Source organism: Gallinula chloropus (assembly GCF_964237585.1).
Source record: "Gallinula chloropus genome assembly, chromosome: 20".
NCBI classification, from domain to species: Eukaryota; Metazoa; Chordata; class Aves; order Gruiformes; family Rallidae; genus Gallinula; species Gallinula chloropus.
Window position 1 is genome coordinate 4,601,327 of NC_140105.1, and position 17,812 is coordinate 4,619,138.

The following is a 17,812-nucleotide window of genomic DNA, read 5'->3' on the forward strand; positions in this document are numbered from 1 at the left end:
CTGCACCCTGGAATACTGACTTTGCTTTTCATGGCACAAGTCTCTCTCTCCTCTGCTAGACAAGCCTGGACAGCCCCTCTTCTCCTGGGGACTCTGCAGCGGTACCTGCAGCCCTCCCCTGAGCAGCCTTCGGAGGCCAAGCTTTCCCCAGGCAGCCACCACCACAAAGACAGTTCTGCCTGAACACGCTGCTCTTTTTCCACCATCAGCTTCCCTGCCTGAAAGCCAACCCCAGGAAATTACAGCTGTGAGTGAAAGGGCTTTGTCTCTCGCTGCTCTAGCTCGGGAGCCGTGCACAAGAGAGCCAGTTGCTGGGGATGTGAGCGCTGGTGAGCAGCATTGTCTGCCCTCGCCCTGAGCCTCCAGCCCCCTTCCCTGCTGGGCCCCTTCCCAGTAAAGCAGAGCTCGGCCCCACACACAGCCGTGCTGGGGGAGGAGGACTCCCCTCCCGAGCTGCGTGGGGAACCTGCTAGTGCCAAGCCTTGCAGGTATTACCCCCAGCCAGGCAGGGTCAGGTAGATGGATCTGGGTAGAGCGGGAGCAAGGAGGAGGCAGAGCTTGGCTTTGCTCAGAGGTCTCATGTCACAGAATCACATAATGTTAGGGGTTGGAAGGGACCTTGAAAGATCATCCATCAGTGAGCCCAGCCAGGCTGCAGGAGGGGAACCCGGTGAGCCCCCCTCACAGACCCCAGCGCAAGGGAACAGAGCTGGGGGGGCAGCCAGGGACTCGCAGGCAGGAGGAGGAGGAGAGGGAAGACACTCACATACTGGCTGGGGGTCTGGAAGAAGCGGCAGGAGCAGAGGAACTGGCAGCACATGGGGTCCCGGTGGTACAGGAGCAGCAGCAGGATGAGGATCGCCACGATGAACACGGAAGTGGACACGGCTGCCAGGGGGGAGGAGGAGAAGAGGCAAATGAGCCGGTGACCCAGCGGGCCCGTGGGCTTCCCTGCCGCCTCCCCGCTTCACCCCCGGGTGCCTCAGCACAGAGCGGCATGGAAAAGCCCCAGAGAAACCGGGGTTGCCCGCTGACCGTCCCGAGGATGCCAAAAGCCCCACCGTGCCCACACCTCCCGCTGCCCACGAGATCAGGGACCAGCGGCGGGGCCAGAAAGGCTCAGCCCCGTCCCGGACAGACCCCTGCAGCACGGACCGGCCCCCGCACAGACGACAGCCCCGGCACCCCCGGGCCCCGCTGCCCGGAGCTCTCGGCTCACACTCCGCATCGCGGCAGGGTGTCGGTTCGCCACCGCCCTGTGCCGGGCACCCGCGGCTCCCACCCAGCCCACGTTCTGCTCGGCAGAGCCCCCCCGGCACCGCCAACCTCACCCCGCCGCCCGTGCGCCCAGCCCCGTGAGCCAGACGAGACCCGGGGAGGGACCGGGAGCTGCAGTGACCGCTTCCCCGGGCTGCCCCCGGGATGCAGGGAGTCCGTATGGCCAGCACAGCCCGAAGCCGCCTCGGGAGGCGACAGCGGCGGCTGATGCCGCTCGGCGGCCGCCCCCGCCGGCCCCGCCGCCCCCCACTCACTCGCGGCGATGATGATGGCCAGCACGTTGCTGTCCATGGACGCGCCGGCGGCTGCCGTGTGCGCCGAGGCCTCTCCGGAGTGCGCCATCCCGCCGCCCGCCGCCGGCAGCCCCTGCCCGCTGCCCGCGCCACAGCGGCCGGGGCGGGGCCGGACCGGGAGGGGCGGCCTCCGCTGCACCGGGAGCAGCCCCGCCCCGCCGGCCCCCATTGGCTGTCGCACCGCCCCTCGCCGGCTTTCATTGGCCTCCGGATGGAAGGCGGTGCCGGCGGTTGCCGTGGCGACGCGGCGCGCGGCGGGATGCGTGGCGAGCGCGGCCCGGGACCGGGAGGGAGGGAGGGAAGGGAGACGGGGGACGGGCTCCCGGCCTCTCCCCGCTGGAGACACGCGGTACCCGGCGGAGACGCGCCCAGCTCCCCCGCGGCTGCCGCAGGCCCGTGCCGGGGTTACCCCGCACGGCGCTGCCCGGGCTCGGGGCAGGGAGCAGCCCCAGCGCCGCCCTCTGCCCGGGCCCTGCAGGCAGCGGGAGGTGCCCGTTCGGTAGCTAATTAACACGTTAACGTAATTGCCGTGTAAACGTCAAGTAATCGCACCGGCGGTACCCGCAGTGCACCGCTGCCGGGGCCGGTCTCTGCACGGAAACGCACCGGGCAGCTCCCGCTGCTCAGCGGGGGAAGAGAGGGCTCCTAACCCGGGCTGAGCCGCGGGGAAGACACCCAGCACCGAGGAACAAACCCACTCCTGCTCTAACAGCCCCCGTCCTGGTGCCCAGGACCAATTTACACCCTCACCCAGCTGGCAGACAGAGGCAAAGCCCCTCCAAAGCCAGCAGAGCTCCCCTCACCCCCCTCCCCACCCAGCACAGGCTGCAGAAACCCGACACACAGCACCGTAGAGATATAGATATATTTGTGGTGATGTTGCATATTTAAGACAACTTTACATAATACTTCTGACACAGTTTTGGCGTCCTGCAGCAGGGCCAGGCCCTGCACGGCCCCTCACCCTACACCCCTCCCAAACTCCAGCCTGCCCTGTGAGAGAGCAGGCAGGGGGGAAGCAGGGGGCCAGCAGGTACCTGCCCTCACACCCCAAGGTCTCCATCCCCTCTGCTTTACATCGCGCCTCCCGCAGCACCAGCACCCTTAAACCTCTCTGCTTTTTGGCCAGGGAAGCACAGCAAATCCCGAGGGCTTCTGCCCACCCGGGAGTAAAAGAAAAGGCTGAGCCCAGGGGCCGTGGCACAGGGCAGCCCCCCAGGGCACACTGCACCGTGGTGTTTTGGCAGGGGACTGGGATGTCCCTTTGCTGAAGTGGAGATGGAGGCGGCACGTTCTAGAGCAGCTCAAACCATGAACCAAGAGCTCCTCTGCTCACTGTAACACAGCTCCAGCCCTTTGGCACAGTCAGGCAGTGGCCTCAGAGGGCCAGCAGCACGCCACAACCCTGCCCGAGGGGCAGCACGGCGTGCAGCTCCCCAGCAGCACCCAGAAGGAAATGGGGAAACAGCAAAATAATAATAAAAAAACAACAGTAATTTAAAAAAAACAACAGTAATGATAAAAAAAAAACAACGTAAACAACCCAGCACCCTGTCCTGTAGCACCAGGACACCCTAGAGAACGAGTTATGTTACAGTCTGAGGGGAGATGGAGACACAAGGCTGTCCCAGCCAAGACAGGGCCTTGTCTCTATTGCACTTTGCATCGTATATATTTCTATATAGCTATTTATAAAAATACAAACTAAAGGGCAGGGGTGGAGGGGATGAGATGCAAGCCCCGGGCCAGCAGCAGCTCCGTGCACATGGCAGGCTTCGACCCACGCTGCTCCTGCCTGCGCCCAGGCCCTCGCCAGCCCTCCCAGGGGCAGCCAGGCAGGGCTGAACCAGTCCAGAGCCTGCCCCACCACCAGCCTCCCCTCCTCCATCAGCCCTCCCCGAGGCTCCGAGGCCTGGAGTAACAAGCACGCAGCTCCTCCCAGCTGTGTCTGTGTCTCCGCAGTGATGAGCACACTGTCCCCGGCCAACAAGTGCCCATTCCTGGGGGAGGTGGGCAAAACTGACCTCACACCTCCCCCTCCGCTCAAAATACCCACAGGAGAAGGTTTTCCTCAGCCCAGAGGTCCCCATTCTCTCTTCCTTAAGTGCCTACGGTGCAAATCACGCAGGGTGATGCAGTCTGGAGACCCCCCCCCCCATCTCCAGTGATGGAGGACGCTCCTCGCTCCCAAGGCCGCCCCCCTGGCTGCTCCTGCTACCTCAGCCGCCCGTCAGGTTTGACGGGCCCCAGTTCTGATTTGGGGTCCGGGGAGAGGGAGCTCCAGGAGGTCTTGCTGCAGGTCTCCAGGGAGGTGCAGGCAGACGGGCTGCCGATGCAGACACCTGCCACAGACCAGAAGGTGCTGATGGCACCATCCGCCCAGTCCTCCAGCGCCTTGCCCGTCAGCTGCGCCTTCCGCACCGCGTCCTCCTCCGCCTCCTCGGAGCGCGGCAGGTTGAGGATCCCCCCCAAGCCCTGGAAGCTCTGCTCCATGTACTCATTGCGGGGGGGCCCACCGTGCAGCCAGCCACTGTCATCTGGGCAGGAGAGAGAGAGAAAGGATCAGCAGCACAGCAACATTCCAGCACCCTGCCCCTCCTAACGCCTCCCTCCCTGTAGGGCTCAGCATCCCGGCCCTTCACAGTCCCAGCCCAAGGAGAGGGGTGCAGCTGCAGGGCAGAGCAATGGATCTGAGCTACAAACCAGCCCTCAGCAGCTGTCCTGGGCTGGTCTGAGGGCACAAGGGGACACCAGGGGGGAAGGACAGCTCCTGCCCTGCCACCACCTGCAGCCCAGAGAGGCCAGCACCAGGGGGAAGCGACTCAGAGTGCCCGCAAGGAGACCCCCTCCATCCACCCCCAACCTCCTCTCACCTTTCCTGAGAGGCTGCTTGCGGTTGAAGGTTTGGGGCACCACCAGGAACTGGTTCTCCCCCAGGGGCTCCCAGAACTGGAGCAGGCGGATTGTCCAGACACCAGGGCGCAGGGGCCGGTTGAGGGGGGGCTTGTACTGGGTGAACTCTGCCTCGGCATCCACCGTGATGTCGTAGGAGGCGGCGATGACGTAAGTGGGGTCGATCCAAACCACCGTGGCGGTCAGGTTGGGGCCCCGGGACCACTTCTGCATGGCCACTGGCTCATCAAAAGGCCCCATCAAGCCTCCAAAATTCCGGAAGAGCCTTTCCTTGGGGTCCCACTCTGTGCCCACCTGAAGGGACAAGAGGCATGAGCAGCGGGATGCTGGGCACTGAGATGCTATAGGCTCAGGCTGTGCATTTCACCTCACCAAACCAGGGAAGGCACAAGCTTTGGAGCACAAAGCAACACACACACACACACACACCCCCCTTCTGCTGCCCTCCTGCCTGCACCATGCCAGTGCCAACTGTGCCTGTGTCCCCTGCAGCTGCAAGCACCAGGCACCACAGCTTCAGCTTCCTCCAGAAGATCCCTTTCAGGCTTTCCCTTACATGACAGCTCACTGTCATGCTCCACACACAAATGCTCAGACCAAAGGCTGAGGTCAGATATGACATGCTCCCTGTCCCCACAGCGTGTGGGTGGAGGAAAAGAGAAAGTGCAACTCATTGTGGGAAAGCTGTGGAGGGAAGTGGGTGCAGTGATGCAACCTTTCCACATTTACCTCAAGGTTTTGTAAGCGATTTGCCTGTCCTCCATGACCTGCCAGCTTCAGAGCTCCTTGGGGCATCATCCACACCTCCAGGGACTCTGCCCGCCCAGTTGCCAAATTCTGCACTTCCTGCATCACCAGGTAACCCTGGAAACGGTCGTCATAGAAATATAAGTGCACACTGGAAGGGAAGCCCTGTGGCTCAAATCTGGAGAGAGACAGACAGATGGAGAGGTTCCATATCTGAGTATCAGCATCCTCCCAGCAGGAGACACAGGCCACCCCTCGGAGCCTGGCTCCAGCCCGCAGCCAATACCCCACCTGCAGAGCTTGTCAGCCTTTGCTGCTGGCATGGACGCGGCTTTGTGGAGTCCCAGCCTGGAGAAGGCTGTGTAGAAGGTGAGGGTGACATCGCTGAGGCCACTGAGCCCATCGACACGGTCGTAGACGTTCTCCCAGTATGCCTTCAGGGCTGGGGTGTTGGGGGGGTAGCTGCCATACAGGTGGGTGTCCAGGATCTCCAGCACCTCCTGATTCACCGTCGACTCAAACTTGCGGGCGAAGAAGGTCGGTCTGGACAGTTGCTGGAAGAGCACAGGGATTTCTAACAGCGTTGACTGCAGCCCCTCTGCCCTCCCACCTCAGCAGGGCAGCTGGGAAACAGACAGACCAGGAAGAAACATGCTGGGATCCATCCCGCCCCCTTTGACAGCACAGGCTAAAGAGCAGCAAAGCACAGCCAGCCTCTACGTGGGATCCTCTATGGTAGGATCAGTGGGAGCACACAGTGCAGTTACTGGTAATGCAGATGGGTTCCCAGCTCTCCCACTGCCTCCCCCTTTCCGTGCTCAGCAGCAGCCATATGTGTCATCCAGCTCCTTCCCTGTAATCTCTATTCAGATGGGCCCCCACCCCGCAGAGCCACTGCGGAGCCCCAGCCACGTGGCACAGCTTGCAGGATCAAGCCCAGGACTGCCTGAAAACCCTGCCAGGTTCTCTTTTCAGGGCTGGGTGCATCTCCTCCAAACCTCTCTCGTTTGGTGTTTGGCCCTTCACACTCAAGAGAATGAAAGGCAGGTTTGTCATAGGGCATTATGTCCTGCTGAAGAGGACAGTGCTCTGGAGTGGTTTCACTGACGAGGTGTTTGCCCAACAGGTCCGCAGGGAAAGAGCAGGAAAATGGGAGAGTCTGGGAAGAGGAGCAGCATTGCAAGCAAAAGCCTGGCTGCTGGGCAGAACAGTCAGTGTAACCACACCGCCTGGGCGTTCACAGACATGTCTGTGCCGAGCCCCACGGCAGCTGGGGAGCCAGCCCCACTCCTGCCCCTTTCAGGCTGGGGTGAGGCTTGTGGGGGCGTGCACAGCACCCATGGGTGCACCCACAGCGGGACTCAGAGAAGAGAGAGACAGGGAGGAGGGGAGAGAGCAGGAGGAGAAAGGAGGATCTTTTTCACCTGTAGCCGGAGGAAGTCCTGGGGTTTGAAGTCATTTGGGGAGCACCCGCACCAGTCGACTATGTGTTTATATTGGCACTTACAGCCCAGCTTCCGGTTCCAGTTGGTCACTCGGAGGTTGTTATCGACCAGCGTCTCGCAGGCGTGACTGTTCTCCAGGACCGTGTGGAAGAAGGACTGCAGGGCAGAGGTGGGACAGGAGACCCAGGGGGGATGGAGGATGGGTGGTTAAAGGAGATCCCCCCCACACACAACCTCCACCAAGGAACAGGACAGGTTTCGATAGCTCCCAAACAGACACCTATCCTGGTCCCCAGCACAGGGCAACATGTAAGGGACCAGGTTGTGCCCTCCCCATCAGTTCTTATTGAGCCCAGAGGGACACCTGGACCTAAAGCAGGGCTGGGTATAAACAAGACCCTTGGCCTATCTGCTCCTCTCTTTTCAACCTGGGTCTGGACAAAGGGGAGGCACAAAGCTGCCTGCACAGAACCACCCGTGCCCTTCGCAGGCAGGGATGGAGCGGGACAGTGGGAAGAAGACCCAGCCCCTGCCCCACAGCCAGCACCCACCTCGGCTGGCAGCAGCGTGTAGGTGTAGAACTGGCGCAGCTGGGACACCAGCTGGTCCTCGGTGTAGACCACGTACTCCACGAAGCTGCGTGTCAGCGAGAACCAGTCGGAGCCCCCGTCCACCACGATGCCCTCGGGGATGTGGCGCTCGCCCAGCCGCCACATGTGGGAGTCACACTCATGGAACAGGCGGTCCAGGCCCTGCTTCTTGATAAACCTGGGTGCAGGGATGAGGGGTTAGGGCAGTCATCCACTTTGCTGGGTGCAACTGTAGCCAGAACATTGTCCCCCTACCCCAACTGCTTCAGTTCTTTCCTGAAATCCCTCTTTTTTCTGTTACTCCAGCTCAGCTCTGCCCCGAGCTGGGATTACCTGGCGTTGTCTCTGCCATGGGACTTGAGGAAGTTCTTATCTCGGTATTTGGACAGGAACATCACCAGCTCCTCGTTTGTCCTGAGATACAAATTAGCCAAGTATTAATGGCCCCTGGAGTGAAGTAGCCCAGTAAACATTTATGCTGCAAGAGCCATGAGACACAAGGAGCCTAGAGCTGCTTGGTGGGTGCTGACTCAAAGTCTGGTCCCATGGCTGGGGAGCCACAGACGCAGCCTCTCTGCAGTCTGGCGCCTCACATGCCCATTCACCTGCAACACCCAAACCACAGGAGAAAACAGCCTTCAAGGTATTGGCTGGGCTCCTCTGCAGAGATGGGACCAGCCTGGCCCTGGAGCATCACTGCCAGCACATGGGGGAAATCTCCAGCCCCATCTTCCCTCAGCTCACTCCTTCTCCCTGCACCCCTCAAGGCTGCTGCAGCATCGTGCAGCCTAAACATCTCCAACATCCTCTCCGACCTGGTCCTCACCTTGTGGGGTAGTCAGTGGCACTGAGGTTGATGAAGAAGTCCCAGGGCCACTCAGCCAGTTCCAGCAAGTCCTTCATGCTACGCAGGTACATCTTCAGCAGGCTGGCACCTCCCCAGATGGTCACCATGCGCCAGGGCGTCACGCGGATGTTGGGGTAGTGTCGGGCCAGCTCCACTGCCTCATGATGGAGGTAGTTGGAGCGCTGCCAGGGAACATGGCTCACCATCAGCAGGCAGCTTGTCTTCCCAGGGCCCTGCCCAGCCCTCACAGCAGCCTCCACAGGGAGGAGGACAGCAAGACAAGGCTGCTCTGGACAGGGGGAATAAATTCTGCTTCCCCAAGGTTGCAGAAATAAGGGTGGCAATGAGGGCAAATCCTACCCAGCCCCTTCCTCCACCCAAGCTGCAGCTCTGCACCCTGTCCCAGTGACTGATCTGGGCACCGTCAGCATCCCTTCACCTCAGCCCTGCCACATACCTTGTCGACATGGATGTAGAAGAAGTGCTGCTGGTGATACACTGCCTTGATGAGCCGCTTTAGCTGGCGAATGGCCCTGCCGTGCACAACCAGCATGTAGGCGATGCGCACAGGCTTGCTGGGGGGTGCCTGCTGCAGCCGACTCTCATCCCACTGGATGACAGGGCTGACTTTGCCTGTGCAGGGAAGGAAAGGGCTGTCAGCCACCCCCGGCTTTGGCACCCACCACCCCAGAGCTCCTGATAAACCAGGGAGACCCAAGTAAGGCAGGGGATGACAGCAGGTAAGAGCTCAGCCTGGGGCACACTGCATCACGCTGCAGTGCCAGGGCACGGTGATACACACAGCCCTTTGAGTTAAATCTCCAGGGCTGCTTTGGGAGAGGAGGGGGTGCCCTCCTTTGGTCCCTCGAAACAGGAGATGCAGCTGGGCCTGGCTCTGACTTCTGCAGGCATTGCAGGTTGGGATGAACAGCCCATCTCAAGGAGGCTGGCGCAGCTTTGATTGGATTACAGCGACAGCAGTAATCTGGGAATCGGTGACAGACTGAGGCTGCTTTTTGCCAGATGGGACAGTTTGGTGACATAAGGAAGGTGGCTCCTGTGCCTGGATGGGATATTCCCGGTGCGCAGGGGCTCACCCGAGAGCTGGCAGTGGCGAGGCACAGCCTGGGGCATGAGGCTGCCAGCCCGGTGCAGGCACACCACGTTGGCGATCTCCTGTTGGCACTGCTTGCTGCTGGCACGAGCCAGCGCCGAGAGGGCGTCTTTGCCTGTGATCTCACACTTGGGGGTGAAGCTGTTCTCGGTGGGCTGGGGAGCCCCCTCCACGCTGCCCGTGTCGCCCTGCTGGAAGATGGAGAGCTGGGCCTCCCCGCGCAGCTCCGTCAGGTTCCTCCGGCTGGAAGAGTCCGGTGCTGCCGGCAGCCTCCGTCCTGGCTTGTGCCTCGCCGTGACGGCTCTCACCACCTTGGACACCAGCGCCCCGGGGCTGTCCGGCCGTCCCCGCCATCGCCCGTGCCTCCGGCTGGCGCTGCCCCGGCGCCCGGCAGAGCTGTCCGTGTCCTTGGAGCCGTCGCTGCTCTCAGGCAGCCTGGCCTTTTTCTGCCGCTCCTGAGAGGTGGATGCAGAGGAGAGGACAGACAGCGTTAACTCAGGCCTGCTCCCCCCCCAGCTCTGCCAACATATCCCCCAGGGAATCCCCTGTTCCCAGAGCTCAATGCTCCCTCTGTCCCCGTGTTGCTCAGTGCTACAAAACAGCAGGTGATCCAGGAGCAGACACTGCAGCCGAGGACAGGACACTACCCCTCCGCCACTTGAGATCCCACAGCACCTCCCTGCACAGCTCTACACCATCCTCATGGGGACAGCCCCCCATATGGCAGCAAGGGAGACCCCAATTTGCAGACCCTGCCATCACAGCACCCAGAGACACAAAGAGGGTCTTGCTCTCTGCGAGACCAACTGGCCAAGGTTGATTGTGTCTGCACCAGCCACCCTCTGGGGTCCTGCATGAGCACAGGCACCCCCAGACAGTGGAGACAAGCCTAGGGCTGCTCTGGCTGGCAGTGGTTATTTTACCAGGAGGCAGACGTATGGGGTCCTCCCTGCCAAGATCATGCTGTGAGCCCAAGCCCAGCACACCCACCTGGGAGCTGGGGCCCCACCACTGTGCTCTCTGGGGCTGAAAGCACTGGAGAGGCACTGAACAAGGTCCTGCTCACACTCCTTTCCCAAGGCCCCAGTTCCCTGCACTGGGCTGAAGCAGGCACTGCAATTGCCAGCTTCTCTAGAAATCCCTTTAACAAACCCTCCTGCCGAGCCAAGCGGATGTGTAAAGGGAGCAGTTAATTACACTTCGTTACCTCTGCCAGGCTGGCTGATGAGCAGAAACCAGCCAGCCTTGGGGAGAGCAGAGAGCTGGGAAGTTTGGATGCCTGCAAGAGCCACGCTTGTGGGAAAGAACTTTCCCAGCCCGTGGTGCCCACGGGTGTCCCCAGCCCATCACAGGTGCTCCCAGCCAACAGGCATCAAAGCAGCTGCCTGCCCCAGCCAGGCCTCCCAGGGCTGTCTCACAGCACCCCAAAACCCTGCCCATCCAGCCTCTGTGCCAGGCACCACAGGAGGCAGCAAGGCACACCAGGGGCTATTCCTGGGCAGCAGCATCTTCCGAGGACAGGCAGAGGCCTCACAAGGACAGAGGGACCAAAACAACCCCCTGCACAAGCCCTGCTGTGGGCGTAGCTGCTGGCAAGGTCGCAGCCAGGAGAAACCACACTGTGCAAAGGCTGGAAAGCATCCGGCACGGTCTGCCTGCTCCAGTGTCCCTGCAGGACCCACGTTTCGGTGGCACAGCCTGCAAACCATGGCTAGCCAGGAAGGGGCCAAGACACCATCTGACTTCCGAGGGGCTGGCGTGGATCAGCTGAGCCCCTTCCTCCCAGACAGGCGTCACAGGCGGCCCGAGACAGGCAGCAAGCCCTTCATTAGTCACCAGGCAGGACCATCTGTTCCAGTTATAAACCTGCCTTCTCTGCCCAGCATCACAGGAGGCAACAAGCAAATCTCTTCCTGCCGGGATGGGTCTGAGCCCGTGGAAGAGACCTGCTGGCTCTGCTCCCTGCTCTGCTCCCCATCTTGGGTCAACGGTGCTGCTCACCCCCCCACCCCAAAAAAAGGAGCCCTGCTTCCAGCTCACAGGCACACCCAGCTGCTTTCCTCAGTAGGGATGCTGTTGGAAGCATCACCAGCCTTTCCAGAGCTGGCAGTTAACTAACCCAATGGCTTCTAATTACTGCACCACAGCAGAATGATCCCTCCACCCCAGACGGGCAGGGAATGGCTCTGGCCACGTTGCTCTGCTGTATTTAGGACTCGTGCACAGGATTTTCCCTCCCCACCCCTCTCCTTCCAGCACACTCAGATGACTCCAGGCACCAGCTGAAGGTCACTTCTCCTGTCCTGCCTCCCCTGAAGTGACACCACCAGTCCGACAGTGCCACGGGCTGTGGGCAGGGTATTTACCTGCACCCTAACCCCAGCACAGGTCCAAAGTTCTGCCACTGCAAGGAGCAGGGCTAACAGCATCTGGGGTCCTGCAGGACTCCCCCTCTGACTGTCTGACTCTGGTGTCTGCCACACAGGAGCATTCATCAGGCAAAATCAGTGCCAAAATGCTCCCAAGTCACCAGAGCAACCTGGACACTCGATTGCTAAGGGCAGCAGCAGAGCTTTAAACCTCACAGTGAAAATGGCTGGAGACAGAGCCCTAAAAACAAGCTTTTTGGGGGGAGAAATAAAAATCAGGGACTCCTAGCAGAGGTGCAAGAAAAGATGTTTCATAGGAAGCTTCTCTGGCAGCTGCAGCACATGGAGGACAGCAACACACAGGCCCCAGACAGGTGCCACCTCCTGCCTGGAAGGAGGAAGACAGGAGATGAAGCAGGGGGAAGAGATGTGACTGGGCTGGAACACTTCTCCCAGCTGACAGATCTTCCTCTCTGCCCACGAGGACACTGTGGTTTGCACACTCCTGGTGCCAGCTCCACCACAGACAAAGCACCCTGGGAAGCTCTCATGCTTGCTCAGGAGCTGCTGGTGCCACCATGACAGTGGCAGGATGTTCTGTCCCCTCAGGGTGAAGCACCCATGGGTCCCACCTTTGTGCACAGACAGGCTTGTGCTGTCTAGAGCGTGGATGCTGTCAGCAAAGGGTTAGGCACCAAGGGGAATGTCCTCTCCAATCAGTCAGTCTGGACAAGGATTGTGGTGTTTGAGCCCAGGGGAACAAGGTAATTCGGACTCCTGGAGGTAGGAAACTCAGTGGTAGACACTGATCCAACCTCTGCTGGCCTGCAGGCCAGGAAGCATCTGCTCAGGGAGTAAAGGGAGCCTGGAGAACCCCAACCCTGGGCTTCCAAAGAGAAATGACATGATCCAAGCAGCACAGCCTTCTCAAGGAGCACTCTGGCTCGCACGTGGCTGCAGCCCTTTGCAGAGGTGAGTGCTGCTGGGATGGGCTGGGTTCACAACCTGCTCCAGGGAAGGGCAGAGAGCCTTCTTCAGGGTCTGCTCAGCTCAGGGGATGGAGCCTGCCAGGCAGGGGAAGCTCTTCCCTAAGAAGGGAAGAAAAGGAAACCAGAAAGCTTTGAAGAGCTGAGCAGGACAGAAAAAGGAGCTGCCACCAACAGAGATCAGAGAGGCCCTTTCAGGATACCCAGGCAGTGCAGGCAGCTGCCAGCCTGGAGCACAGGGCTGCAGTACAGCCTCCAAGTGCTGCAGATGCCCCAGCCAAAGGCTCTGGTCTGGAGGGGAAAGTGAGATCACCCAGCTCCAGACACTCTGTAGCCTTTGCAGGACTAAAGTCTCCCTTTAGCTCCCTCCAGTGAGCCACAGAGGGCTCGTGGTTGGGGACAAGCTGGGTGAGAGCTCTGTACATTAGTGGGAAGGAGCCATTTACTCAAGTGATTAAGAGATCCCAAGGTTCCCCAAATCCTCCCGTGCCTGCAAGGTCAGGCTCCCCTGGGAGGGTTCCTCCAGCTTTACCAGAAATACCCCTGGGAAACGGTGGCTCCTCCAGGTCTGGCCAAAATCAGAAGCTGCAGGGGGGCACAGAACACAAGAGCTTCACCATTTCATGAGAATTAAAAGGTTAACTGGACTTCTCCCAGCTTGCTAATGGGTTTGGGCTGTCCCATAAAGTTCAGGATTGCCCTTGCAACCACCTGAAGTGGTTTGTCTGTTCCCAAGCCCTGGAGTTGGGGCTGCTGGTGTTGGACCATTCCCCTTCCAGACGATGGAACCCATGGATAAACCTGTCAGCTGCTCAGCCAGGTTTTGGGAAAGACCCACTAAAACCAGGCAGGGCAAGGGAAGAGAAAAGCAGAGAGCAGCAACGTGGGACAGCGCAGAGAGGGAAGGGGAAGCCAGGGCAGGTAAAGGGATGTGCTCAAGGTCATGGGACAGGGGCAGCCAGCCACTCTTGGCTGCCAGGTTGCTCTGCTCTCACAATCCCAGTGCCTCCAAATAGCAAGCAACTCCATGGCCCCTCTCCTTGCTGCATTTATTCCCTGGTTCTGTTTGGATATATGGCAGCACATGAGAGTGCTCATGGCCATTCCCAACACCCTACATGAGGCCTGGGGCTGGAAATTAATCTGCCTTGGAGACCTTCCCCCCTGCAAGGGGCTGCCCAATTCCCCTTCTCACCTCTTTGCTCTCACAGAAAACTTCCTAGCCCTGTGAAAAGACCTGCTGGCCACAGGCAGGGTCATCGTCCACACCAGGGAGGCACCCCATGATGGGATGGGGAAATACTCACCCCTCTAGAGATTCCCCACCTCACAGCCACTGGCTCTGTCCCAGCTACCATGCTCACCCCACGCCTGCACAGCCCCAGCTCTTGCCACGTGCTGCCCTCCTTCTGCCAAACCTGGCTTCACCATCACCCCAGGGCTTGTCGGCAGCCCACAGAGGGTCTCCACAGCTTCTGGAGCACCAGAGTCCTGCCCAAGGTGAGGGGCTTTGATGCCACACAGATGTTCACCAAGCAAGTCTTCACCACGCAGAGACTCTCAGACCTTCCCCAGTGCTCTTGGAGAAACCAGCTTCAGCCACTGGCTCACCCAGGTGCAGTGGGCCTGGGCACAGGCTGGGCAGCTCACAACAAATAAATACATTCAAATAATCAACCCAGAGGCCAACAGCTTTGTTAGAAGTCAGAAGCAGTGTTCTAGTGCTCTCCAGAGGCCTGGGTCCTCCTCAACACCTGCTCCATGCATGACCTTGGACAAACACCTTTACCATCCCCTGCCTCAGTTTCCCCACACATAAAGAGGTGACACCTTTGGCCTCAGCAGAGTGTTTGGGTATAAAGACAACCAGTGACTGCAAAAGGACCTTGTGCCCTCACACTCCACAGGGATATCCCTGACCAGGCCAGCTAAGCAGGAGATGCCACAAACTCCCTGTCCGGAGCACGCTCTCCCCAGCTCTCTTAGTTACTGATGTTTTCATACTCTCTGGCTTGAGTGGCCCTGACCCCAGCGTCCCACAACGACCCCCAAATATCAGAGAAGCACAAGACACCCATCGAGCTTCCCATGCCCCCCACCCCATGCCAGCTGACACCCCCTGGGCCACACAGCCCCTTTCTCAGGTGCCATGACCCCACTCTGCTGCAGCTGGAGCCCCCTCACAGGCTACAGCCCACTGCCCACCCCACAGCCACCTGAGGGGCTCCAGCCCCAGGGCCCCAGCCTGGGACAGGGCCTGACCAGCCCCACACAGACACCCTGGGGGGAGGGCACCCCTTTCACATCCCCTCCCAGCTCCAGTACTAGGGGACACACCAGCCCCCCCACAGATGCCATCCCCAGCAATGACCCTCACCCCAAGGGCCTCCTCCCCCTAAAGACACCCCTCCCAGCCCCCTCCTATGACCCCCCACGCCCACCTCAAGCCCCTCACCGCTCCCCACTCCCTGTAATCCCCCTGCAGTCACTGTAACCCCCAAGCCCACTGAACACACCCCAGCCCCCTCATCCCCCCAAATGCCCCCCAGTACTTGTACCGCCTCAGCCCCTGTACCCCCCGGCCCCCTCACCATCCCCAGCCCCCATATCCTTCCAGCCCCCTCACCATCCCCAGCCCCCATGCCCCCCCAGTCCCTGTATCCTTCCAGCCCCCTCACCATCCCCAGCCCCCATGCCCCCCCCAGTCCCTGTATCCTTCCAGCCCCCTCACCATCCCCAGCCCCCTCACCATCCCCAGCCCCCACGCCCCCCCTCAGTCCCTGTATCCTTGCAGCCCCCTCACCATCCCCAGCCCCCTCACCATCCCCAGCCCCCACGCCCCCCCCAGTCCCTGTATCCTTCCACCCCCCTCACCATCGCCCCCAGTCCCTGTACCTCCCCAGCGCCTGTATCCCCCAAGGCCCCTCACCGCCTCCCAGCCGCCTCATCCCCCCAGCCCCCTCACCACCCCGAGTCCCTGCATCCTTCCAGCCTCCTCATCCCCCCCCCCAAGCCCCCTCAGCATCCCCTCCATTCCCTGCACCCCCCCCAGCCCCCTCACCGCTCCCCTTCCCCCCTCACCCCGCCCCTCACCGCCCCCCTCGGCAGGCCCCGAGCCGGCGGCCCGGCCTTCCCCCGCGGCGCACCTCGGCCGGTCCTTCCTCGTCGAGGCCGGCGGAGGTCCAGAGGACGAGCCCCTGGAGCAGGAGGATGGCGAGGGCCGTGGCCACCGCCAGCCGGTACCGCCGCGCCAGCTTCCGCGCCCGCCCGCTGGCCACCATCGTCACGGCGGCTCCGCCGCGGCAGGGCGGGCTGCGCCGGCGCGCGCCTCCCGCGCGCACGCGCCGCCGGGGCCCGCGGGGGGGGGGCGGGGGGGGTGAGGGGGCGGGAACGGGGAGGGAGGGAGGGAGGGGAGGAGCGGGGCCCGGGTCCCGGTTGGGATTATGGGGGGTGATGGCGGGAGGGTGTGCCCCCGGGTGCGGGCATCGGGCTGGGCTGGGTGTGAGTCCCTGCGGGTGCGTGTCCCGGGGGGTGCGCGTGATCCTGCGTGTGTGGGCACAGAGCCAACCGCGGAGGCACAGAGCGGGCTGGGCGGGAAGGGACCCCGAGGGTCACAGAGCTCCGACCCCCCTGCCACAGGCAGGGACACCAACCTCCAGGCCTGGAGCTACACAAGGTTGCCCAGGGCCCCATCCAGCCTGGCCCTGAACACCCCCAGGGACAGGGCACCCACCCCCTCTCTGGGCAGCCTGTTCCAGCCCCTCACCACTCTCTCTGCAAAGAACTTCCCCCTAATATCCAATCTAACCCTTCCCTCCTTCAGCTTCACTCCATCCCCCTTGTCCTGCCATTGTCTATCCTTTTCAAAAGCTGATTCCCCTCCTGTTTCTCCGCTCCCTTCAGGGACTGGGAGGCTGCAATGAGGTCCCCCCACAGCCTTCTCTTCTCCAGGCTGACCCAGCCCAGCTCCCTCAGCCTCTCTCCACAGGGGAGGTGCTCCAGCCCTCTGATCATCTCCGTGGCTCCTCTGACCCCTCTCCAGCAGTCCCACATCTTGTGTTGGGCCCCAGCTCTGGACACAGGACTCCAGCTGGGGCCTCATGAGGGCAGAGCAGAGAGGGACAATCCCCTCCCTGTCCCTGCTGCCACCCCTCTGCTGATGGAGCCCAGGATCCCATTGCTCTTCCAAGCTGCAAGAGCCACTGCTGGCTCATGTTAAGTTTCTCATCCACCAGAACCCCCAGGTCCTTCTCAGCAGGGCTGCTCTCCAGGAGCTCTTCTCCCAGTCTGTAAATATGTCTGGGATTCCTCTGGCCCAAAGGCCAGCCCTCACACTTTGAGTGTTGCACCTCATTAGGTTCACCCGGGCCCATCTTTCCAGCCTGTCAAGATCCCTCTGGGTGGCTCATGGAATCACAAGGTTGGAAAAGACCTTGGAGATCAAGTCCATGATCTCACTGAGATCATCATCACTCCCAACCACAGACACACTCAAGCACACCCCAACATCCCCAGCGTGCAGGTGCACGTGCATGCATGGACATGTGCACACACACGCACGTGGCTGCCCAGAGAGGGGGTGGATTCCCCATCCCTGGGGGTGTTCAGGGCCAGGTTGGCTGGAGCCCTGGGCAGCCTTGTGTAGCTCCAGGCCTGGAGGTTGGTGTCCCTGCCTGTGGCAGGGGGGTTGGAGCTCCGTGACCCTTGGGGTCCCTCCCAACCCAGACCATTCCATGATTCCATGATTCCATGAGCATACCCATGCAGGTAGGTGTACGCCTCTGTGTGTGTGTGCATACTCTTACACAGGCTTTGGAGCGCGCCGGGTGTGCACGTGTGGCCTTGGGTGTGCCTGTGCTTGTGAGCGGCGGGGTGTGCACATGGCCCTAGACGTGCACACCGGGGCACGCGTGTGCCTGTGCGTGCGGGGCTGTGCGTGTGAGCGGGGTGTGCTGCAGTGTGTGCCTGTGCCCACTGGGTGTCCACACGTGTGTGCACACTGCTGTGCACGGCTGCGGGTCGATGTGCCACGTACACGCTCACAGGGACCGGGGTGTGCAGGGCTGCCTGGGGGTGTGTGCATGCACCTGTTTCGGGGTGTTTGTGTCCACACCTGTGTGTGCGCAGGGGTGTGTATGTGAGCATGTTCCCACACGTGCCCTGGGGTATAGGGCTGTGTGTGAACTGGTGCCTGGGCACATGCCTGTGAACGTAGGGGGTGTGCACAGGC

General features: G+C 61.3%; 1 protein-coding gene across 1 annotated transcript; it reads right to left on the minus strand.

Annotated features, from left to right (window-relative positions):
• Nucleotides 1–2,428: 2,428 nt before the first annotated feature.
• On the minus strand, nucleotides 2,429–15,863 carry XYLT2 (xylosyltransferase 2; the record flags this gene model as incomplete). Its single annotated transcript, XM_084273579.1, has 11 exons — nucleotides 2,429–4,108; nucleotides 4,445–4,778; nucleotides 5,214–5,409; nucleotides 5,523–5,785; nucleotides 6,656–6,832; nucleotides 7,228–7,444; nucleotides 7,600–7,680; nucleotides 8,093–8,295; nucleotides 8,571–8,746; nucleotides 9,211–9,682; nucleotides 15,729–15,863. 11 exons carry the CDS (start codon nucleotides 15,861–15,863, stop codon nucleotides 3,786–3,788), a joined length of 2,577 nt encoding a protein of 858 aa, XP_084129705.1. The 3' UTR covers nucleotides 2,429–3,785.
• Nucleotides 15,864–17,812: the final 1,949 nt, after the last annotated feature.